General features: G+C 40.7%; 1 protein-coding gene across 1 annotated transcript in view; it reads right to left on the reverse strand.

The window, feature by feature from the left end:
- The window catches only part of EBF4 (early B-cell factor 4), a 56986-nt gene that overhangs the window by 20329 nt on the left and 10664 nt on the right, over positions 1-25993 (reverse strand). Inside the window, 5 exon segments of the mRNA XM_010836634.1 lie at positions 21677-21745; positions 22686-22759; positions 24262-24317; positions 24469-24532; positions 24766-24922. Of these exon segments, the coding sequence (XP_010834936.1) occupies positions 21677-21745; positions 22686-22759; positions 24262-24317; positions 24469-24532; positions 24766-24922 (420 nt within the window).

Consider the following 25993-nt stretch of genomic DNA (forward strand, 5'->3'; position numbering starts at 1 on the left):
TGCCTAGATGTCTTCCCATAAGTCCTCGCTCTGGATTAAGGGTAGCTTGGGGACCCTTGTCCTTGTGATTAGCATCTTGTCCACGTGACTCCCAGGGCACATGGGGAATTTCTTATTAAACCCTTTTGATTCTTCTTCCCTTAAATGCACCCAGCTCTGAATAGAGTGAGGAAGGAAGTGAAGGTCATTCTGCAAGCAAGAGGGAAAACCTTTGTCCCACTTCGGCACTGACCTAGCAAGGAGGTTATAGGACTTCTATTTCCTCAAGGGGAACTACCAGAATGGGTCCTAGACAAAGAGCTGTGTTTGCAACATTGGTGTGGGAATAAAGACATCTTACTGGAAATCATGGAAGGAGACAGATGCTACTGTGAGCTTGTTTTGTGGCTGCAGAGAAAAACAGTGACATTGACCATTGGGTTAGGAGGAGGAGCTTATTCTTTCACAGCCCCCACAACCCCTTCTCATCAGATTGTATTTGTCAGGTTGTCACTTTCATGCATTGGAGAAGGAAATGGCAACCCACTCCAATGTTCTTGCCTGGAGAATCCCAGGGACGGCGGAGCCTGGTGGGCTGCCATCTGTGGGGTCGCACAGAGTCGGACATGACTGAAGCGACTTAGCAGCAGCCTGATCTAGGCTCTGGGGTCTAAGTTTGTCCACAGTGGGGTGGACTAGAGCTTGCCTCTACCAGGTGGCTCAGACACGATTTGTTTCAACAGTGTCACTGTACAACATCTACTGTTCACCAGACACAATTACATACCAGAGAGTATCCACAGCCCACAATGCCTTTCCACCCACAGGAGCCAGAGGAAGAGAGCTGTGGGCCTCTCATGGGAGAAAATCTTCCCCATTCCCTCCTATACCACAGTCATCCTGGTCAATTAGGTAATTATTTAGTTTTAGAGCTGTGGCATCCAATTAGGTAGCCATACGTGGTTATTTAAGTTTGAATTAATTAAAATTAAATAAAATTTAAAATTCAGTTCCTCTGGTGGGCTGCTGTCTCTGGAGTTGCACAGAGTCAGACACAACTGAAGCGACTTAGCAGCAGCAGCAGCAGCAGCCACAGTAGACCAAATGCCCAGTAAGTACATGTGGCTAGTGAGTACCATATTGGTCAATGCAGAACATTTCCATCATTACAGGAAATTCTTTTGCAGAGTGTGTCTTAAAGTCTTATATTGTTCTCTAGTTCCTCTTATCATTATGTAAAGGCTCATGTAATTACATTTTGTGTCCTCAACAGCTCTGTAAGCTTTCAGAAGGCAGGAATCATTGTTTGAACCTCTCTATCTTTTCCCAAGCCTCTATCATAGTGCCTACCCCACAGCAGGTGCTCACGGATTCATAATTACTATGACAGGATGAATGCTGTATCAAGCCCCCAAATAGAACTCTGAGAATTGAAGAGCAAGGATCTTTGAAAATCTGTTCCTCCACAAAACAACAGGAACATAGGCAAAAACTGTCAAAATCAACTTTTTCAGAATTCTGAAAATTAACAAAAGGTTTGCAACAGTCCAGGGGGTATTTATTTAAGAAAAATGGCTGAATCTTAGTAAGAACGAAGAACTTTGCAGTTGTTGTTGTTTTTGGCCATGCTACACAGCTTGTGGGATCTTAGTTCCCTAACCAGGGATTGAACCAAGGGCCTCAGCAGTGACAGCACAGAGTCCTAACCACTGGACTGCCAGGGAATTCCCTGCAGTGTTTTAATTTGCCCTATTCCCAGATCTGTAGTAGTCTCGCAACCATAGTAGTTGTAAAAACTAGCAGCCTAGTAGCCACTAAAAGGGACAGATTGGGTTTGGATCTTCTCAACAAGTTGTATTTTCATACAACTGTCACAATTTGATCTGCCTGGCAGTTCCCTGACAGCCCTATTTTCAGGACTTGTTATCTGGCCTGACTCAGAACTTGCTTAGTGGGAAAAACCCTATTCTTAGGGTATTTGTTGAAAACAACCAGTAGCAACTATTGAACACTGCTGTTGCTTGAGACAATGATAGTGGTTGAGGCAAGACAATAAGTCTGGCCAAAAAGCCTTACAGGAAAAAGTGGGAATGAGATGTTTACGGGGGGCTCTGAAAAGTTCTTATATATTCCTCAGTATCTAAATGGCCATGAGTATGTGTAGGGAAGAGCACATGCCCAGGAAAGATCCCCAGAGGCCTGAGTCTCTCCTCTTTGGCTGACTGCGAAACCCTGCACAAGCAGAAAGTCAAGGTTAAAGCAAAGTTGAAAATTGCTGGAGCATTGAATGTACCTATGTGTGCCCCAATACACACATAGAACATTTTGGCAAGAGTTGAAGACTTATTGGTTCAAGGATTTAAGGAAATGCCCGTCCAATCATGAGCTGACCGCTAATCTAACTGAATAGAAACTTTAGTGGTCACACATGACAGAAAATATAGACTTTCTATAATTAATCCAGGAAAGTCACTAAACAAACAAACAGCAACAAACACTGGGAAGGGGAATGTGATATCCAGAGTTACCACACTATATTATTAAAATATCAAGTTCTCAGCAAATAATCATGAAACATGCAGAGTAACAGGAAAGTGTGGTCTATATGTGAGACATAAAGTAGTCAACAGGAACTGTCCATGAGGAAGTCCATATCTTAGACTTACTGGACAAAGATCTTATATCAGCTATTATAAATGTTTAAAGAACCAAAGGAAACCACGTCTAAAGAACTGAAGAAAAGTATGAGAATAATATCTCACCAAATAAGGAACATCAATAAAAGATACAAATTATTATAAAAACAAAATTTAAAAGAAAATTAACATTCTTTATTCTAAAATAAAAATTTCCCAGAAGAACTCAACAGCAGGAGAAAATGAGTTGACAGGAGAAAAACATCAGTAAACTTAAGATAAGTCCACTGAAATTATCCAGTTCTGGAACAGAAAGGAAAAAGAATGAAGACTGAACAGAGTCCATGATATTGTGAGATACCTCCCAACAGGAGAGAAGAAAAGGGGGCAAAAAGAATGAAGAAATAATATCCATAAACTTCCTAAGTTTGATGAAAAAACTTATCTGATATATAAGAAGCTTAAAGAACTCTAAGCAGTATGAACTCAAAAAAATTCACATGTAGATACATCATAGTCAAACTACTGAAAGACAAAGACAAAGAAGGAATCTGGGAAGCAACAAGGAAGAGAAGCAACTCATCATGTACAAGGGATCCAGAATAAGATTAACAACTGACTCATTAGCAGGAACCAGGGAGGTCAGAAGACAGTGGGATGATGTAGTTAAATTGCTGGAAGAAAATGATGTCAACCAACAATTCTATATCTAGCAAGACTATCCTTTAAACATGAAGGATAAATTAAGCAAGTTTACACGAATAATAAAGATGAATTAAGACATTTCTAGTGACTTCTCTGGTGGTCCAGTGATTAAGAATCCAGGTTGTAAAGCAGGGGACATGGGTTTGATGCCTGTAGGGAAACTAAGATCCCACATGCTGTGGGGCAATTAAACCCATGTACCTCAACTAGAAAGTCCACGTGCCACAAACTACAGAGTCCATGAACTTTGGAGCCCATGTGCTGTAACTACTGAGCCTATGTACCACAACTAGACAGAAGCCTATTTGCTGCAACAAAAATCACTTATGCCAGATGCTGCCAAAAAGTAAAGAAAAAAAAAATTTTTTTTAAGGCATTTCTAGATAAAGACTAAAAAAATTCATCACCAATAGATCTTCCCTATAAGAAATACTAGGGAGTCCTTTAGTATGAAATGAAGGGTACAAGACAGTAATATGAACCTATACAGGTAAATATAAAAGACATTATAAAGGTATTTTGTTTGTAAATATCTTGTTTTTCTACCTAATTTAAAATACAATTGCACATGTGTGAGGGCAGGAGATATATTGAACACTGTACTTTTTGCTCATATTTTTTATAAATCTGAAACACCCTAAAAATAAAATCTATTAAAGAAAACATCAGAAAGCAGTATTATAAAACTGTGTTGAAGAGTTTATAATGTGTAAAGATATAATCGATAAAGATGTGATAAAGAAGAAAAGGGGGAATGGAGCTATATTGGAGCTATATATGAATCCATTATATATTGTTTTATATACTTGCATACTTTGAAATTAATCATCTAATATATATAATCTTAAATTAAGATACCACATGTAATTCCCAGGGCAATCACTAAGGAAAAAAGTATTAAGGGAGGAAGGGAGAAACTAAATATATAACAGAGAGAAAACATAGCAAAATGGCAGACATAATCCTACTTTATCAGTAATTACCTTAAATATAAATGGATTAAACCCTTCAATTAAAAGGCAGAAATTGGAAAAATGGATTAAAAAAAATCCTTCATATGCTATCTATGTAATGGATAGTTTAGATCCAAAGACAGAGAAATAAGTTGATGATAAAAGGGCTAGAAAAGATATATTAAGAAAACTCTAACCCAAAATTGCTGGAGCAGCTTTATTAATAACACACAGAATAGACTTTAGGACAAAATTGTTACATAGGAAAAGAATGACATTTTATAATTATAAATGTGTCAATCTATTAGAAAGAAATAACAATTATAAATATGCACACCTGATAGTAGAGCTCCAAAATACATGAAGCAAAAAATAACAGAACTGATGGAAGAAATAGATAATTCAACAACAATAGTTGTAGATTTCAATGCCCTACTTTCAATAATGGATAGAGTGACTAGATAGAAGATCAAGAAGGATCTTCATCTTTCATAAAGATTTAATTTATTATGATCAATCATAAAGATTTCATTTCCACCTAGATTGATCTGAATTAAACATGATCTCCATTAAAATGTTACACAATCAAGACTGGGAAGACAATCTTCAAAATGGGAGATAACATTTGCAAATCATACATCTGATAAGGGATTAATATTCAGAATATATAAAGAATTCCCACAACTCAACAACAACAACAGAACAAGTAACTCAATTAAAAATGGGCAAAGGAATCCAACAGGCATTTCTCCAAAGATGATGTGTAAATGGCCAACAAGAATCTAAAAGGATGCTCGGTGTCACCTATCCCTAGAGAAATACAAATCAAAACCATAATGATATATCATCTCACACCCATTAGGGTGGCTACCGTAACATTTTTTTAAAATACAGAAAATAACAAGTGTTGGTAAGGATGTGAGAAATTAGAACCCTGTGCCCTGATGGTGGGATTATAAAATGATGCAACTGCCATGGAAAACTGTATAGTGTTCCTCAAAGAATTTAAAAAACAATCATGACTCGGCAATCTCACTTCTGGGTATATATATCCAAATGAACTGAAAGCAGGGTCTCAAAGAGGTATTTTCATACTCATATTCATAGGATTATTCATAGTAGCCAAGAGATGAAAGCACCTGAATGTCTATCGATAGATAAATGTGGTATATACATAAAATGGAATATTATTCAGCTTTAATAGGGAAGGAAATACACGTAATATATAGCATCCTGTTACTTGCTACCACATGGATGAAACTTGAGGACATTATTCTAGTTACAAAAAGACTAATACTGCATGATTCCACTTATATGTGGTATCTAAAGTAGCCAAATTCATAGAAACAAAAGTAAAATGGTGACTATGAGGACTAGAGAAGGGAAAAATGGGGAGATGTTTAATGGGTATAGAGTGCTTTGTTTTGCAAGAAGAAAATTTTTGCAAAGAGATCTGTTGCACAACAATATGAATATACTTAACACTACTGAATTGTATATTCAAAAATAGAAAAGATGGCAAATTTTATATTGTGTGTTATTTTATCATAATTTAAAAAACGACATCAGGAAATCATTTTTTGGTAACCTAGACAATCTAACTGTAAAGTTAATATGAAAAATATGATTAAGAGTAGTTGGGAAAACATTAGAATAATGAGGATGGAGTACTAGATCTACCAGTTACTAAAACATTTTATAAATCTTTGAAAAGTAAAACATCATCATATTTACACATAAATAGATAGTAGACATAATAAAATAGGATGGAAAGTTCAGAAATACATGCAATTACATTTAGACTACAGCATGGGTGACATTTATAGTCTATCCATGGGGGAAAATGGATTATTCAATAATTACTATTGGGACAACTAGTAGCTATCAGAAAAAAGTATGGATGGACCCATATTTCCTACCTTATACCAGGATAAATTCCAAATGTATGTTTTCCTCTTCCAGCATTATGGCAGACTACATGTCTTGAAGTGCCTTCCCATTACAACTATTAATAGATCCTGTCCTTTAATCTAAAAAGTAAGAATAATCTCCAAGGATATTAAAAAAAAAAAAAAGTGAGTCAAAATCTGAGTGGAAACCATGAACTATAAGGTAACACAAATATTAGGGCTGTGTGTGTTTGTGTGCTTAGTCACTTAGCTGTGTCCAACTCTTTGCAACCCTTTAGACTATATAGCCTGCTGGGCTCCTCTGTCCACGGGATTTTTCAGGCAAGAATACTGGAGTGGGTTGCCATCTCCTCCTCCAGGGGCTCTTCCTGACCCAAGGAACAAACCTGTGTCTCCTTTGTCTCCTGCACTGCAGGTGGATTCTTCACCTGCTGAGCCGTGGTGGCAAATGCCAATATAAACACTGGAATGGAGAATAGAGACAACTCAGAGGAAGGACCTGGATCCTCTGAGGAACTTAGAAAGGTCCCAGGTTGATAGCACCCCCTGTTCCTGTTAGAATCAAATACAAATTCTTCCAGAAGAAAGCATACCCTGTTTTGGACCCAATTTGGTTAAACAAAATATGAGCTGAAATTATCACTGCCATAACAATAATGACAGAAACACCAAACCAAGAAACAAGCTTCATGGACCGTACCAGAAGTAATGAAAAAGAGATTTAGAACCCTAAGGACTTCAGTGTTGGAACTATCAAAAACAGAATGTAAGATAAGCACAAAAACTTTAAAGGGATATAAAACTAATTTTAAAAATGAGTAAGCAATAAGAGACTACCCAAGTAGTCTGAAAAAGAACTAAGTAGAAGTTTTCTAACTGAAAAATAAAATCACCAAAATTATAAGCTTACTATAACTAAAATTAAAAAATTATTGGGTGAATTAAACAATAGTTTAGATATAGCCAAAAAGAGAACCAGTGAGTTGGAAGATGAATAAAAATATTTACCTAGAATATAATACAGCAAGAAAAACAAGCCAGAAATAGAGAATTATTTAGGGTATATGGAGGAGAGAATAAAAGTCTAAATTGAGAGTCTCATTTAGAGTGCCAGAGAAGAAAAGAGAAAATGAATGAGATGTAACATTAGACAAGAGCTAAGAAATTTTCAGAAGTGATGAATGATATAAATCCATAGATAAAAGTAATTAATCAAATTCAAAGCAGGATTAAGAAAAATCAACAACTACACATATCAGAGTGATACTGAAGAACTCCAAAGACAGATATTCTTATATACAGCCAGAGAGAAGAGGAAATTTACCTATAAAATATGACAACTGTCGGAGAAGGCAATGGCACCCCACTCCAGTACTCTTGCCTGGAAAATCCCATGGATGGAGGAGCCTGGTAGGCTGCAGTCCATGGGGTCGCTAAGAGTCGGACACGACTGAGCGACTTCACTTTCACTTTTCTCTTTCACGCATTGGAGAAGGAAATGGCAACCCACTCCAGTGTTCTTGCCTGGAGAATCCCAGGGACGGGGAAGCCTGGTGGGCTGCCGTCTATGGGGTCGCACAGAGTCGGACACAACTGAAGTGACTTAGCAGCAGCAGCAGCATAGTTGTTTTACAATGTTGTGTTAGTTTGTGCTGTACTTTTCAACAGCAATGATGGGAATATTTTTAAAATGCTAAGTTAAAAAAATAACTAAATTAATAGAATTAAATTCCCAGGAAAACTATTTTTAGAGGACAGTGATATAAAGATATTAAGAGCAAAACATAAGTGAACATGCTCTTTACCACCATAGACCTTCACTAAAGTACAAATTTCTAAAAGATATACTTCAGAAAGACAGAAAACGACCACAGAGGAAGTTGTGAGAAGCAAGAAGGAAAAGAGCAAAAAAATTTGGTAAGTCTAAAGACAAATTGTTCATATATAAGAAAAAGAATAATAACAATGAATTGAAGTGAAGTGAAGTCACTCAGTCGTGTCCGACTCTTTGCGAGTCCGTGGACTGTAGCCCACCAGGCTCCTCCGTCCATGGGATTCTCCAGGCAAGAATACTGGAGTGGGTTGCCATTTCCTTCTCCAGGGAATCTTCCCGACCCAGGGATCGAACCCAGGTCTCCTGCATTGCAGGCAGACGCTTTAACCTCTGAGCCACCAGGGAAGCCTATAATAACAATGGCAGAATTTTAAAAGAGCTAAAAATCTCTGCTACATGGCTTATAAATCCCTTGGACTGCAAGGAGATCAAACCAGTAAATCCTAAAGGATATCAACCCTGAATATTCATTGGAAGGACTGATGCTGAAACTGAAGCTCCCATACTTTGGCCATCTGATGCGAAGCGCTGACTCACTGGAAAAGGCCTTGATACTGGGAAAGACTGAAGGCAAAAGGAGAAGAGGGCAGCAGAGGATGAGATGGTTAGATAGCATCACCAACTTAATGGACAAGAATCTGAGGAAACTCTGGGAGATAGTGGAGAACAGTGGAGCCTGGCAAGCTGCAGTCCGTGGGGTCGAAAAGAGTTGGCTATGACTTAGCAACTGAATGACAACAAGATCAGTGGTGTGCTGGTAAATGTTTAACAAACACTTCTAGAGGGGGGAAAACCCCTTATTTATGTTTGTTGATTTCCATGGTTTTATATATATATGCTTCCCCCATGGCTGATTTCAAGCTACCAATGTGATGCTACTAAATAAGGTGTTAAGAAGAGATGCTAACAATTTGCTCCTGTGGAACAGTATGAGCCAGCTGCAGCATACCACTGTCAAAGATCCTAATATTAGTCAGGAAAGGAATTGCAACTTTGTTAAGAGTATTTAGTAAACTTCAAGGGTAATAAATAAAAGCATAGGAATGAAGTAAATAAACTTCTAAACCAGTGAATGGAAAAACTGAATAAGAAATATACTCACTACATCAAACAAAATATTCATTTTTTTTTAAATAGCAAGAAAGGAAAACAGAAACAAAAAAGTGGAACAAATACAAAGTGCAAAGCAAAAGGGTAGAAAAGAGTAGAAGTAAATCAATAATTTCAATAAGTACATAGATAAACTTAGTTAAATAGACTAGATTTAAAAAATAAGCCCATCAATATATCATCAAAAGAGAAATATCTGAAACATAGGGACATATAACGGTTGGGGAAAAAAAGGATAGACGAAAAAAGGGTATATGAGACAAATATAACCAAAAGTTGAGAGATTCTTTAAATAATATCAGATAGGGAATTCTTTGGCAGTCTAGTGGCTAGGACTCACTGTTTTCACTGCTGGGGGGGCCAGGTTCAACCCCTGGTTAGGGAACAAAGGTCCCATAAGCCACGAAGTGTGGCCACAAACATATAAATAGCATCAGATAAAACAGACTTTAAACAAAACTATTGTTAAGAATGAAGGATCAATGCTAATAAAAGGTTCAATTCAGAAGGAAGCTGTAAAATTTTAAAACTTGTTCACACTTAATAAAATAGTCAATATATATACATACACACATATATATTACTAATTATATATTAATCTTCCACATGAACTTTTAGCTTATCTTTGTAGGATAAAATTAATGAAACCCACAATGATAAGCTGAAAGTTCGTGTAGAAGATCATAATCTCATCACTCCGTTTTTAATAGGTCAAGCAGACCTATTTAATAAATAAAGACAGACCTGAACATCACAATGAACAACTTTGAAAAAACAGGCACATATAAAATGGTAGACCCAGTTAGACACACAATGAGGTTGTGAAATTAGTAACAAAAATAACTAGGAAAATATCAAACGTTTGGAAATCAAGAAACACATTTCTACTTTTGCTTCTTTTTAAGATCGAGCCATAGTAATGGCTAATCATGGTATTACCGCATGGTAATAAATCACCACATTACCTGCGGCCTGGAAACAAAACAACAGACAAAATACACAAAGCACCATTTTTAGAGACATCAGACAATAGAGAACAATGACTCCTGAAAGACGGGAAATAAACAAGGTGAGCCTGACAAATTCCTAGCGTACTGCTTTGAGAGTCTCCAGGCTTCAGCACTGGGATGGGACACTGAGGCAGAGCACAGCACACTCCTAGTGTTGAGGAGGCAGAACGAAGTGTCCAGGGAAACCAAGGGAGCTGGACTCCATAGGATGGAGTCTCACAAAAGAGAGAAGTGCATAGAAGGAGAAACTAGAAACGTGGGCATGGGTCCCCTTGGGCATGTGAGGAAACTAACCAATGCCAAAAGGAATAAAGGGAACACATGGTGTTCACATGGTGTTCACATGGTGATGAAAACAGCCCCTATTTCTAATAACGAGACTGAAAAAATTCACAATTCATGGGATATTGGATAGAGTTCTCAGGAAGGTATTACTTTAGTAGAGGGGAAAATTAGTCCCAGATTGAGTACTGCTGTGGACCCATCTAATAAATCATTAAAATAAGACTGAGAAAGATCAAACTGTTTCCAAGTAACTTAACTGCATCCGAGAATAAAGAAGATTTACAGGAATACGAAATTATCCACCACCGGCAAGGAAAAATTCACAGTGTCTGGCATCCAATCACAGATTATGAGCTAAGTCTAGATGCAAAAACAATACGGCTCAAAATGAGAATAATCAATCAATTGATACTGACATAGAATATATACAGATTTTAGAATTAACAGGGAAAGACATTAAAAGAGGTATTTTAATTGTATTTGGTATGTTGAAAAATTTAAGCAGAGATATGGAAGATATAAAAAGATATAGATCAAACTTGTAGAGATGAAAATTAAAATATTTGAGATAAAAAAATATTGGAAGCAATAAACCATAGATGAAACACTATGGAAGAACATTATAGATTAGTGGGCTTCAAGGCAGAGCAGTAAAAAATATCCAAAATGAAAAACAAGAAAAACATCCCCCCAAATGAAAGAATTATTGGTGAGCTACAGGACAACCCAAGAAATTTAATACTTGGATACCTGGAGTCCCCAAAGGAGGAGGGGCAAAAAAGATTTGAAGAAACAATAGTTAAAAAAACTTTCCAAATGTAGTGAAACTGTAAACTCCTAGATCCAAAAAGATTAATGAACTCCAAGTACAAGAAACATGAAGAAAACTACACCATAGCACATCATAGTCAAATTGCTAAAAATGAATAATAAAGAAAAAATTTTAAGGCAAAGATAAAAGAAATGTTATGTACACAGTAAGAAAGATAATGATGGTATCATATTTCTTATTGGGAATGCAAGAGAAAAGACAGGGGAGCAACATTTTAAAAATAATGATAATTACTACTACTACTGCCAACCTATAAATCTATACCCAGTGAAAATATCTTTCAAAAAATACATGAAATATTAAAGGATGCCATTCAGGCATAATAAAAATAATACCACATGGAAACCTTAAATCTATGGAAAAGAATGAAGAGCACTGGAAATAGTTACTACATGGCTGAACGTATGTGTATGTGTGTGTATGTGTGTGTGTGTGTGAAGTTACTTCAGTCATGTCTAACTCTTTGCAGTTCTATGTACTGTAGCCCGCCAGGCTCCTCTGTTCATGGGATTTTCTAGGCAAGAGTACTGGAGTGGGTTGCCATGCCCTCCTCCAGGGGATCTTCCCAACCCAGGGATTGAATCCAAGTCTCATGTCTCTTGCATTGGCAGGTGGGTTGTTTACCACTAGCGCCACTTTGGAAGCCCTGGGTAAATGTATATTTTCCATATAACTCAAATCTCTTTAAAACTAATTGACTTTGAAACTAGTATCAATGTACTTTGACTAGTATCAAAGTACTGTGGGTTATAGAACATATATAAAATAAAATTCAAGACAATAGTATGAAGTGGTATAATTGAAGATAGAGGGCAATAAGTTAAAGACATGTCCTAAATTAATATTAAAATAACAAAATAAATAATTTTGCTAATAAACCAACAAAGGAGACAATGTTGAATAATTTTTAAAACCTGAATAATCTAAAAGAGTAGAAAAAAGGGAAAAGAAAAAAAAGAGACAGAAAACACAGAAAGAAAATATCAAGGTGATAAGACTCAAACCTAATCATATCAATAATCACACTAAATGTAAATGATCTAAATGTACCAATTAAAAGGCAAAGATTATCAGATTAGACAAAAAGCAGAACTATATGCTGGCTATAAGAAGTGTATATTAAATATAAAGACACAAATAGATTAAAAGGATGGAAAAGATTTATCATGCTAATAGTAGTCAAAAGAAAACTTGAATGATGATATTACTATCAAAGAAGATTTTATGGATTCATAATAAAAGGGTCAATTAAACAAAAGGGCATAAAACAATCTTATATATCTATATACCCAATAACAGTTTTCAAATTATATGAAGCAAGACTGATAGAACCTCAAGGAAAAACAGACAAATTCAGAATATCAGTTGGTCATTCCAGTACCCTTTTCTCAATAACAGGAAAAAAAGGCAGAAAATCAGTCAGGATATAGACTCAAACAACACATCAACTAACTTAACCTGTTTGATAGTTATAGGTCACTCTATCTAAAACAATAAAATACACATTCTTCCCAAGTGCACACAAAACATTTACCAAAGTAGGCTGCATTCTGGGCCATAAAATTAGTTTCAAAAGATTCAAAAGGATTAAAATTATACAAAGTGTGTATTCTCTGACAATTGAATTAAATTAGAAACCGGCAATGGAATTATCCTAAGAGAATCCCCAAACTTTTGAAACTAAATAATACATGGGTTAAAAAAATTCAAAAGAGAAATTAGAAAATATTTTTAATTAAATGGAAATGAAAACATAATTTGTGGCATGATACTAAAGCAGTACTTAGGGAGAAATGTGTAGCACTAAAGGCTTATTTTAGACAGAAAAAAAGTATGTTTTAGACAGAAAAGTCATTCAAATAAATGACCTCAGCTTCCACTCCAGGAGACCAGAAAAAGGAGAGGAAATTAAGCCCAAAATAAGCAGAAGAACTAATAAATATGTAAATAGGAAATAGATAAACAATGTAGAAAATCAATGAAACCAAAAGGGTTCTTTTAGAAGGTCAGTAAAATGGATAAACCTGTAGCCTGAATGATTAGGAAAAAAGAGAGAAGACATAATTTGCCAATATCAGACATGGGAATGGTGACATCACTGCAGATTCTAAAGATATGGGATATGGAATACTACAAATAATTTTATGTTGACAAATTCAACAACTTTAAAAAATGGACAAATTCCTTGAAAGATACAAATTACTAAAGTTCATTCTAGAAAAAATAGACAGCCTATTCTATTAGAGACATTAAAATTATAGTCAAAATACTTGCCACAAAGAAAAGTCCAGGCTCAGATGACTGCCAAACACTTAAGGAAGAAGTAATACCAATTATATACAAACTCTTCCAAAAAGTTGAAGAGTCAGAAATACCTCCCAACTAAATCTATAGGCCAGTATATCAGCATAAAAAGTGAAAGTGTTAGTCACTCAGTCACGTCTGACTCTTTGTAACTCCATAGACTGTAGCCTGCAAGGCTCCTCTGTCCATGGAATTCTCCAGGAAAGAATACTGGAGTGGGTAGCCATTTTCTTCTCCAAGGATCTTCCCAACCCAAGGACTGAACTCAAGTCTCTCACACTGAGGGCAGATTCTTCACCATCTGAGCCACTAGAGAAGTCCCATATATCAGCATACCTGTCTGGTTTTGATATTTCAGTATATCTGATATCTGATATATCAAAACCAGACAAAAAGTTATAAGAAAATTAGAAAATTGCCAGTGGCTTTTTTCATAGAACTAGAGCAAAAAATCTCAAAATTTGTATGGAGACACAAAAGATCCTGAATTGCCAAAGCAATTTTGAGAAAGAAAAACAGACTTGGAGGAATCAGGCTCCCTGACTTCAGACTAATAAAAAGTTACAGTCATCAAATCAGTATGGTATTGGAACAAAAATAGAAAAATAGATCAATGAAACAGGATAGAAAACCCAAAAATAAACCCATACACCTATGGTCAATTAATCTATGATGAAGAAGGCGAGACTACACAATGTTGGAGACAGTCTCTTCAACAAATGATGCTGGGAAAATTGGGCAGCTATATGCTAAAAAATGAAATTAGATCACTCTTTAACTCCATACACAAAAATAAGCTCAAAATGGATTAAAGACCTAAATTGTGAGACTGGATACTATAAAACTCCTAGAGGAAAACAAAGGCAGAACAGTCTCTGACATAAATTGCCGCAATATGTTTTTCAAACTGTCTCCCAGCATAATGAAAATAAGAACAAAAATAAGCAAATGGGACCTACTTAAACTCAAAAGCTTTTGCATAGCAAAGGAAACAATAAACAAAATGAAAAGACAACCCACAATTTGGGGAAAAATATTTGTAAATGATGTGACAGATAAGGGATTAGTCTCTAAAATTTAAAAATATCTCAAGATACTTAACAAGATCAAAACAAACAACCCACTCGAAAAATCGGCTGCTGCTGCTGCTGCTAAGTCGCTTCAGTTGTGTCCGACCCCATGGACGGCAGCCCACCAGACTCCCCCGTCCCTGGGATTCTCCAGGCAAGAACACTGGAGTGGGTGGCCATTTCCTTCTCCAATGCATGAAAGTGAAAAGTGAAAGTGAAGTCATTCAGTCGTGTCCGACTCTTAGCAACCTCATGGACGGTAGCCCACCAGGCTCCTCCATCCATGGGATTTTCCAGGCAAGAGTACTGGAGCGGGGTGCCATTGCCTTCTCTGTGAAAAACAGACAGAAGACATAAATATACATTTCTCCAAAGAAGACATACAGATGGTCAAAAGGCACATGAAAAGATGTTTAATATCACTAATTATTAGGGAAATGCAAGTCAAAACTATTAATACAACGAGATGTCACCTCATATAACTAGAATGGTTATCATAAAAAAATCCATGAACATAAATGCTGGGGAGGGTATGGAAAGAAGGGAACCTCCTATACTGTTGGTGCGAATGTAAATTGGTATAGCCACTATGGAGAACAGTATGGCGGTTCATTAAAAAACTAAAAATAGAGCTACCACATGACCCTGCAATCCCACTCCTGGGTATATATCCAGAGAAAAACAAGACCTAAAAGTATACATGCACCCCAGTGTTCACTGAAGCACTGATTACAATAGCCAAGACATGGATGCAGCCTGAATGTCTATTGACAGAGGAATGGATAAAGAAGATGTGGTATGTATATACAATGGAATATTACTCGGCTAATAAAAAGAAAAAAATAATGCCATTTGCAGCAACATAGACAGTGTCATATGAGTGAAGTAAGACAGAGAAGGAGAAATATCATATGTTATCATTTATATGTGGACCCTAAAAAGAAATGATACAAATGAGTTTATTTACAAAACAGAAGCAGACTCACAGACTTAAAGAACAAACTTATGGTTGCTGGGAGGAGGGGTCAAGGATCAGGGGAAGGGATACTTAGGGAGTTTGGGATGGACATGTGCATACTGGTATATTCAAAACGGATAACCAACAAGGAACTGCTGTATAGCACATGGGACAATGTTACACGGCAGCCTGGATGGGAGGGCGTTTGGGGAAGGATGGATACTTGTATATGAATGGCTGAGTCCCTTTGCTGTTCACCAGAAACTATCACAACATTGTTTGCTAATTGGCTATACCCCAATATAAAATTTTAAAAGGTTTTAAAAAGAGAAAAAAACAAAAAAGAAAATCAGAGACAACTATTCATCAGGAACATGCAAAGACTCTAAACAAAATTTTATTAAATCAACAATATAATGGCAACCCACTCCAGTATTCCTGCCTGGAGAATCCCAGGGATGGAGGAGGCTGGTAGGCTACAGTCCATGGGGTCACAAAGAGTTGGACACGACCAAGCGACTTCACTTCACTTCAATACACCATGACTAAGTGAGGCTCATCTTGGAAATGCAGGGTTGGTTTAACATCAGAAAACAAATTGATGTAATTCATCACATCAAACTAAAAAAACACACAAGATCATCTTAATAGATGTGGAGAAAGCCTCTGACAAAAGTCTAATATTGATTTCTGATAAAAAAAAAACAAACCTGTCAATAATGAAAGATAGTAGAGAACTTCCTCAATCTGACAAAGGCATCTATGAAAATCCTACAGCTATACACACACACAAACAGACAAAACATACATAAGGGCAAAAGACTGAGTACTTTTCACCTAAGATCAGGAGCAAGATAAATATCCATCTTTTCCCCTGCTACTATCAACACTGTACTGGAAGTTCTAACCAGTACAATCAGGCAAGAAAGAGAAATAAAAGACATCCAGATTGGAAATAAATAAATAAAAGTGTCTTTATTTGCAGATGACATGTTGTCTATAAAGATAATCTGTTGGACTCTTTAAAAAGCTACTAGAACTAATAAGTGGGTTTAGCAAGGCTGCAGACTACAGAATCAGTTACATAAAAATTCATATTTATGTGTACCATAAATAAACCATTGGAAATTGAAATTTAAGACAGCATTTACAATAGCATCAAAATAAACAAATAATAAGGGATAAACCTGAACAAGCAATGTGAAAGATCTGTACTCTAAAGACTATAAAATATTGATGAGAGAGATTGAGGAAAATGTTCAGGGGTTGGAAGACTCAATATTGTTAAGATGTCATTTTCTCCAAATTGGTTTTTAGATTCAAAGTAGTACCAATCAATAGCTCAATGGGATTTTTTGTAGAAATTAACAAGTTGATGCCCAAATTCATATGGAAATGCAAAGGAAAAAGTTGCAATGAAGAAACAAAGTTGGAGGACTTATATTACCTTATTTCAAGAATTATTATAAAGTAACAGTAATCAAAACTGTGTAGAATTAGCATAAAAGCTAGAGTAAGGAATCAATGGAACAGAATAGAGTCCAGAAATAACTCCACATATAAATAATTGATTTTTTTACAAAGTTTAAAAGAAATAGTACTGGAATGAGTGAATATATATAGTAAAACAACAAAATGTCTTGATTCTATACCTCTCATATCTACAAAAATTAACTCAAAGTGGATCCTACACCTAAACAAAAATACCAAAGCTACAAAACTTATAGAAGAAGGGGGAACTTTTCTGTGACCTAGCTGAAGATTTTTAGCTATGACAACAAAAACACAATACACAGAGGGAAAAATGTATAAATTGGACCTTAACAAAATTAAAAACTTGTGTTCTTCAAAAACACTGTTAAGAGGGCTTCCCTGGTGGCTCAGTGGTAAAGAATCCATCTGCCAATGCAAGAGACATGGGCTCAATCCCTGATCCAGGAAGATCCCACATGCCATGGAGCAACGAAGCTAGTGCGCCACAACTACTGAGCCTGTGCTCTAGAGCCCAGAACCTCAACTACTGAGTCCACGTGCCCCAACTACTGAAGGCCACGCCCCCTAGAGCCCGTGCTCTGCAGCAAGAGAAGCCCCCGCAATGAGAAGCCCGCACACCCCAGCTAGAGAGGAACCCCTGCTTGCTGCAACTAGAGAAAAACCTGGGCAGTAACGAAGGCCCAGCACAGCCAAAAATTAATTCACTAATTAATTTTTTAAAAAACTGATAAGAATGAAAAGACTAGTTATGGATTGGGAAATTTTTTTAAATTAACTTCTCTTTGGCTGCTCTGAGTTTTCATTGCTGCGTATGGGCTTTCTCTAGTCGCGGCCAGCAGGGGCTACTCTCTAGTTGCGGTGTGTGGGCTTCTTGCCGCGGTGGCTTCCTGTTGCCGAACACGGGCTCCAGGATGCACCGGCTTCATTACTTGCAGCACACAGGCTCAGCAGCTGTGGTGCATGGGTTTAGATGCCCTGAAGCATGTGGAATCTTCCCAGACTAGGGATCGAACTCATGTTCCCTGCATTGGCAGGAGGATTCTTAACCACTGGACCACCGGGGAAGTCTGGGAAAAATTTTTTTGTAAAATATTTATCTAATTTTTTCCACAGTATATAAAGAACTCCCACTCAGTAATTAAAAAAATAACCCAAATACTTGACCAAAAAAAAAAAAAAATACGAATGGCAAATAAGCACATGGAAAGATGTTCAACATCATTAGTCATTGCTGCTGCTAAGTTGCTTCAGTCGTGTCCGACTCTGGGCAACCCCAAAGACAGCAGCCCAACAGGCTCCCCCGTCCCTGGGATTCTCCAGGCAAGAACACTGCAGTGGGTTGCCATTTCCTTCTCCAATGCTTGAAAGTGAAAAGTGAAAGTGAAGTTGCTCAGTCGTGTCTGACTCCTAGCGACCCCATGGAGTGCAGCCCACCAGGCTCCTCCATCCATGGGATTTTCCAGGCAAGAGTACTGGAGTGGGGTGCCATTGCCTTCTCCTTCATTAGTCATTAGGGATATGCAAATTAAAACCATAATGAGATATGACTATACATCTATTAGAATGGGTAACATTAAAAAGAGAGATTATTCTTGTGCTGATGAGAACGAGCGGAATTACAACTCTCATACGCTGCTGGTGGGAAACATAACATGGTACCACTACTTTGGAAAACATAGTTAGGCAACTACTTATGGCAAATGATCAGTATCTAGGATCTATAGGATCTGTAAAGAATTGTTAAAATCAATCATAATTCCTGGCGATTTCAGTGTTAAGCTAAATACATAACTCTTCCAATACATTCTTCTCTCTATTCCTTTTGTATCTCTCCTCCACTGACCTTGCCTCTACACTCCCCTGGCCACACATTACCAATAAACACAACTTCCAAATAATCCTACCTACAGGCAACCACTCCTTACCACCAGCTCCACCCCCTTCTAGTACCTCAACTCCAATCATTCTTTGGTCCCATCAGAACCTGTGCTCCATTCATCATCCTTTCTCTTCACTCTGCCATACTCCTCTCCCTTGTGAGCTTAAATTCCTTGTTCTGTTTTTGTAAATACCCTTTGCTTATACTTTTTACTCTCTTGCCCTCTCCTTTCATTGTATTCACACAGCAAACGTCTAACTCTGGCTATATGCAACCACTCACCTGTTCTGCACATGCACTCCTGTGGCTCAGCAGAGCTGGGGAAAATTGCTCACTTAATTTATGGCCACAGGACTTCCTTAGTGGTGCAGTGGATAGGAATCCAGCTGCCAATGCAGGGGACACGGGTTCGATCCCTGGTCTGGGGCGATTCCACATGCAAGGGAACAACTAAACCTGGGCGCCGCAACTACTGAGCCCATGTGCCACAACTGCTGAAGCCTGCATGCTCTAGAGCCAGCAAGTCACAGCTACTGAGCTGCATGCAGCAACTACCAAAGCCCGTGGTCTACAACAGAAGCCACTGCAATGAGAAGCCTGTGCACCACGAGAGAGGAGACCCTGCTCTCCACAACTAGAGAAAGCCTGCATGCAGCAACGAAGACCCAGTGCAACCAAAAATAAATATAAATGAACAAACTAAAAAATTCATGACCATAGGGAATTCCCTGGTAATCCAGTGGTTAGGACTCGGTGCGCTGCTTGGGGAACTAAGATCCCACAAGCTATGTGGTGAGGCCCAAAGTGAGTAAATTTTTTAAATAAATAAATAGATAAGTAAATTTATGAACATATCTCAGGTGGGCCCTTAGTGCCACTTGGCAATCACAGAACATGTCCATAGTCCCCTCACTCTCCTGGACAACTATTTCATGCCCTAGCGTCTCCCTCTCCATCCTCACCCTCAACTGTTGACCTTGTTTCTTATTTCACTGAGAAAACAAAGCAATCAGAAAAGGACGTCCGCAAGCTCCTGTGTTGGATATATCCATTTACCCACTTCCATGCCCAGATTCTCTGTCTTCCCGCTGTCTCCATGGATAACTGTCTGTGCTCCCAGGTAAAACCAGTCCTCCACCTATGCAGGAGACACCGTGCCCTTTGCTGTCCAGAGGACACTGCTGCAGCGATTCTCCCTTCTAACTCTTGCATCGTAATTTTCCATTTCCTACTGGATTTTTGTCAGTAGCATCTGAACAAGCTACATTTTTTCTTAGCCTTACACTGTGCTCCTGCCACCACCCTATTTCTTTGATCCCTTTAGGGTGAAAGTCCAGAGTTCCTCTGGTCACTGTCCCTAGTGTCTCCTCTCATTCTCTCTTAGACATACTCCTATCAGAATTCTGCCCCTTTTGCCACCGAAATAGCTCCTGTTGAGGTGACCAATATCCTCCACACTGCTAAATCTAATGGTTAATTCGTATTCTTTTTATCATCTCCATGAGCAGCACTTGATGCAGTTGACTATAGCCTTCTTTGGGGAAAATTTTTCTAGCTGGACTTCTGGGACTCTACCCCCCTGATTTGCCTCCTACTTTACTGCAGCTGCTTCTCAGGCTCCTTTGCTGGTTCTGCATCTCTAGACTACAGCAACAGGCATTCTCAAAATAGCTGGTATGAATATCAATTGGTATAATTGCTACTGAGGACAAATTGGCAATAACTATCAAAAGTACAAACGTACATCTCCTTTGACCCAGAAATTCTGCTTCTAGTAATATCCTTCATATAAATGCACACACGTGCTAAGTGACACATGGACAAAGTAATTCACTACAGCATATTTTATCCCTGAAGAAGAATGAAAACAGCCAAAATGTCCAGCAATAGATACTAAAGAAATTACGGTCCATCCATACAATGGAATATTTTGCAGTAGCAAAAAAAAAGAATGAGGAGACTGTCTGTGTCTGCATTTTCTTGCACAGGCTAGCTCAGGAAGGATACTCATGAAACTGGGGACAATGCTTGCTTATTTGGAGGGCAATGGATGAGTCAGAAGCAGAGGTGGAAGACTTTGCTGTCAACCCTTTTAAATTTGAATTTTAGTACACTGTGAATGATTTATCTATTAAAAGGAGAACAAGGCAGGGTTTAGTTCCAATATGGAATGCGTTCTAAGATATTAATAAAAAAGGTAAGTATTAAATACAAAAGATTGTGTACAATATGTTATACATAGGTGTAGGGCAGACTTATTTTTCCTTAATTACTCTTCTGTGTTATCTTTTGAATTTTGTACCTTACATATATACATATTTCCTATTCAGAAAGAAAAATGCATTTTCACATGCATCACCTCTACAATCCTATGACTGAAACTCACCAAGTATTTCCCTATTTTTCTAACAAAGGAAATGAACAGAGAAGTTAGAGGAAGCACCAGGACCAGAGCCCACTTTCCCTGCCACTCCCTGTTAGCTCCTCCAGCCGTGGCATCCTCTACCACCTCCCAACCCTGTCTTCTCTGGCTTCTTCCCTCAGGAAGCACAACTCTTAAGTCCAGCCTCAGAGAGTCTGCCACCAGGGGCTTCACTCAGGGGACCGTTTCTCTTGCTCAGAGCCACCAAAGGGTGGTGGGAGCCACTGTGCTCTGTGGCTGGTTCCAGCCTGCCCTGACCTTGCAAGCTGCCAGGCCCTCCTCCCCTGGCCTGTACCTGTCAATGATGACGGGGTCTGAGGGCGTCTCATTCCGGTTGCCACAGCTCTTCCGGTCACAGCATCGGCTGAAGGAAAGGTGAGGAGGGAGGGAAGGAAGAAAGAAGGAGAGGGAGATTACAGTGTGGGGTGTGTTTGTGTGCGCGCGCGCACGTGTGTGTGTATGTGTGGCTCTAGGGTGAGGATGCTGATGTCCTGTCTCTGAGTGTGGAATCCCTGGCCCAGAAGGGCTCACTCCCAGAACCCAGCCCTGGGGATAAGGTTGGCCAGGAAACCCTTGTCCCAAAGGCGTGCTGCTCCTTAAGATCCAGGAAAGGATAGAATGCTGACCATCTACTCTCTCTGTACCCTTTTTATACAAAGAGCTCCAATTGTAAGCATGTAACACATGAATTTTCACAAAATGAGCTCACCCATGTAACCAGACCAAGAAATACCATATGACCAGCATCCCAGAAGCCCCATCCTGGTCACTGCCCTTCCCAAGAGTAGCCACTGTTCCAACCAGATTTTTGAACTCTAGTTTCTTTTCCATGTGTGAGGAGTTGCCTAGGACGACCTTGTCCAACTGACACCTCCTGGGGAGCCCTTGCCTAGAAATGCCAAGCCCTGGGGTAATGGGGAAGGGGAACCAAGAGCTGTGCTCCTCCTTCCCCATCCTGCCTGCCCAGGGGGTTCCCTGAAGGTCACATAAGAGGCAGAAAAGTTTCCTCCTTCAGCTCTGGAGCTAATCCAGGAGGCCCAGGCCCTGCCCCCACCTCCCAGCGAGCCCTCTCCAGAGCTTTATTAGTTAAGCTTCCCAGGAGCAGCAGGAGGCCTTTCTTGCACAAACAGTCGGAGAAGCCACATAAACAGGCCAGGCTAATGGGGCCTCAAGGACCCTCTCCTCAGCCAGCACTGTGCCCAGGGACCTCACTCTTCATCACCTCCCCCTACCAGGCTTCCCTGGGGATCAGTGGGGAGGGGGTTGGGCCAAGAGGCCAGTGCCAGCGCTCCAGCCCTTCTCACCTGCACATGATCTCATGAGTGAGCAACACACGGCACATTTCGGGGTTCTTGTCCTGCCCTTCATAGATGATGGCCTGGGGAAGAAGAAGTGCACGAGCTTGGGGGGAAGGAGGCTCCTCTCGAGGCCAGGTGAGGGGCAGGTGGGCCCTCCTCCCAGAGAAGAGTATGCCCTCCAACTCTCTCTGGGGGCCCAGGAGTGCAAAGCAGGAGCTGGGAACCTAGCTTCCCAAATCGGGACGGCCATCAGAATGGGCAAGAATGGGGTGAGGTCTATGGATTCTGTCTGTCCACAGGCAGCACTTTCTGGAGCCAGTTCTGCCCTGGGGCAGGGAGGTCCACCGATCACCCTGACCAAGACCAGGCACATGCCCCAGCCTCCACGGTTCTCACAAGCATCGTCCCCCCAGGGTCTCCTGCCAGCTCCTCGGCCACGCTCCCCATCCGTCATCTCCGCAGGCCAGGTCAGCGGCTTCCTCTGGGACCGCTGGATCATTCCCCGACCCCTCAACCAGTCCCCAGCCTCTCCTTGGCCTTGAAGCAAGGAGTAAGCTTCCCAAACACACATTTGGCTTCCAACTTAAAACGTCTGGGCCTCTCAGCCATCCCTCATTTGTGGGTCTCTTTCTCTGTGGACAGTCTCCAACCTCTTCCACGCTTGTTGGCCATACAATCCCACTTTGCCACTTCCCAGTCTGCCTCCCAGACCATAGTGACCACAGGCATCCTAGAAACGCACGACTTTTTCCTCTACCCTGGGACTGGGTGGAGGCTGCTGGAAGCCTGTCTGTGTGGGAATGCCCAAGCCTCCACCTCCAGTTCAGGCCACTGATTTTCACATCTGAGACTCAGCCCTGTTCCTTACCAGGACACAGAGTTCTGAAAAGCCTAAGGCTGCACAGTGCATGAGGGCTGACTCAGATTTCAGTTGCCCAGCGCTCCTCTGGCTGGCCCCAAGCCTCCTCCTTTCATCTTTTCAAAGCAGCAAGTGCTGAGGGCCAGTGTTGGAAGCTCTGGGGCCCCACCCAGTGCTGGACCAAGGCATCCATCCCTGTGTTAGCTGCTAAGGTCTTTCTCTTGAGAACTGCTCTCAGCAGATAGGAGCTGCTTCCCCTGAAAATGCCTGGAAGGTTACACACTTCCCTTGGGAGTGGTCCCCAGCCAGTAACTAACCAATACAGGGGACAGAATCTTGGCCTCCTTGCCTCAAGGGGCAACAACTCGGTGACATTCCTACTCTAGCCTGAGGATCAGGCTGAAGCTAGACTCCAGCTGACACCACATCCTTGCTGAGCGTCCCCTGCTCTGTCTTGCTTCTCCCTGGTACCCTCCTGAGATCTTCTCTCCTCTTCCTCAATAAACCCACCTGAATCTCCATCTAGGCTGAATTTCTAGATAACAGGACCCAAGAGCAAAGTCTTTGTGAAAATGTCTTTTTCTTGTCTAGAGGACAAAAGCCACACATCCTCCTCCTGTGGACTGTGGGGAGCTAGATTGGTGAGGATGAAGCGCACGGGGGATACGGAAGCAGGGACAAGGATGCTTGTTCCGATCTCAGGGGAGATGGTGGCTGGCTCACCTGCTTGGACATGGAGTCAATGAGACGCACGTAGAGATCCTGTTCTGTCCGAAGACCTGAGGGTGGGAAGGCGGAGAGATTTGTTATTTAGGGAGCTCCTGTGGCTTCTGACGACTAAACATACTCCACACCCTTCCCAGCTGGAGTACGGTGGGGTACTGTGTCACATGGTGCTGTGGTACCCCATGGGTGGTGGGCTTCGCTCACCGTTGTTATATACCAGCCGGAGGCGGTAATGGATTCCGTTGTTTGTCTTTTCAGCCCCAGGCTCCTGCAGGGACAAGATAGGGAGGATGCTCGGTGCTCCCAGGGATCCTCCAGTCACTCCCCCCCCCCTCCACTCCCCACCCAACCTTCCTCCCTCTCCTCTCCCATCCGTTCACCACCCCCTTCTCCACTCCTCCACAGCCTATCCGTCATCTGTTCCAGTGGGAAGGGGTTCCCTGAAACCACCCCCCCACCTCCCCACCCTCTTCCTGCCCGGTGAGCCCACAAGCCTCTCACCCGGTCCTTCTCCACAAAGTCGATGAAGGCTGTGCGCTCCACCTCCACCGGCTGCCCCTGCCGGTCATACATGGCCAGCACGAAGTGGAAGAAGTTGGATTTCCTGAGGTTGGAAGGGGGCTGCTTCTCAAAGTGTGCTCGTGCCAGGCCCACACCACTGTGGGGAGGAAAGCTGCTGGAAACCACCGGAAGTGAGTGCCCTTCAGAAAGACACCTATCACCTCTGACCAGGACTCGGCTCTGACATGTCAAGAGTTACACTGGACGGGCCCATGCCACCCTTGACAGGGCCATCTCAGTTTCAGACAGAGGTCTCCCAGTGCTGAGATCACCGAACCTGCTCCCGTGGGGATAAGTGGCACATCGGAGGGTATCCCTGGCAGACTCCTTCCTAGACTTTTCTCTGGACCCTACATTTTGGAAGCTGGTCCCTAAAACCAAATGAACACATGTTACTGACCTGAGAAACACATCTTACTGACCTGAGGCTCCTGTGACTGCCCTTTAGGGCCTCAAGGGGCAGCTGGGTGGTTTGGGAATGAATATCTCACTGTACCCAGTTCATAGCTGTGCGCACGAGCCTATGGCATTGCCTGGGAGATGATGAAGTCCGTCAGATACTCAGAGACACTGAACTGGCTCAGGGCACTAGACTGCCCAGCCTGGACTCTGGGCTATGGCTAAAGGTGGAAGAGTCCTCCTCAGGTGTAGGGGAACCTGCCTCCACACTTTAAGAAGGATACCACTGGCTCCTTTGGGCAGAAGCATCTTGTGATCTGGTCTTGCTTTCTCCTGGCTCATCAGAAACCAGCCCCAGAAACAAAGCCAGGGTTGGAGCACAAGTAGGAGAACCAAGGCCCTATTTACCAAATATTTCCTGAGCCCCGGTGATGTATTAAGCACTGGCCACATGGCACCATGTGGGGCCAGACTGAAACACCTGGAAGGGGAGAGAAGACAGATTCAGAGAGCTTACTTAACACGAGACAGAGTGGTGAGTCCCCCCTAAGAGATGTGCCTACATAAAAAACAATAAAACTAAAGGAAGAAAAAATTAATTCTGTGTGAGATGAAGGGAAGACTTCACAGAGATGGTTGCATTCCCTCTGGTCTTTGAGGAATGAATAGGAGCTCGACAAGGGCCGGAGGCACAAGGGCAGAACTAATAGCATAAGAAATGGCTGTAGGTGTGAGTGTCACTGGATCACAGGTTTCAAAGTGTGAAGTG

This window comes from Bison bison, unplaced genomic scaffold (genome assembly GCF_000754665.1).
Source record: "Bison bison bison isolate TAMUID 2011002044 unplaced genomic scaffold, Bison_UMD1.0 scf7180017864063, whole genome shotgun sequence".
Lineage (NCBI taxonomy): Eukaryota > Metazoa > Chordata > Mammalia > Artiodactyla > Bovidae > Bison > Bison bison.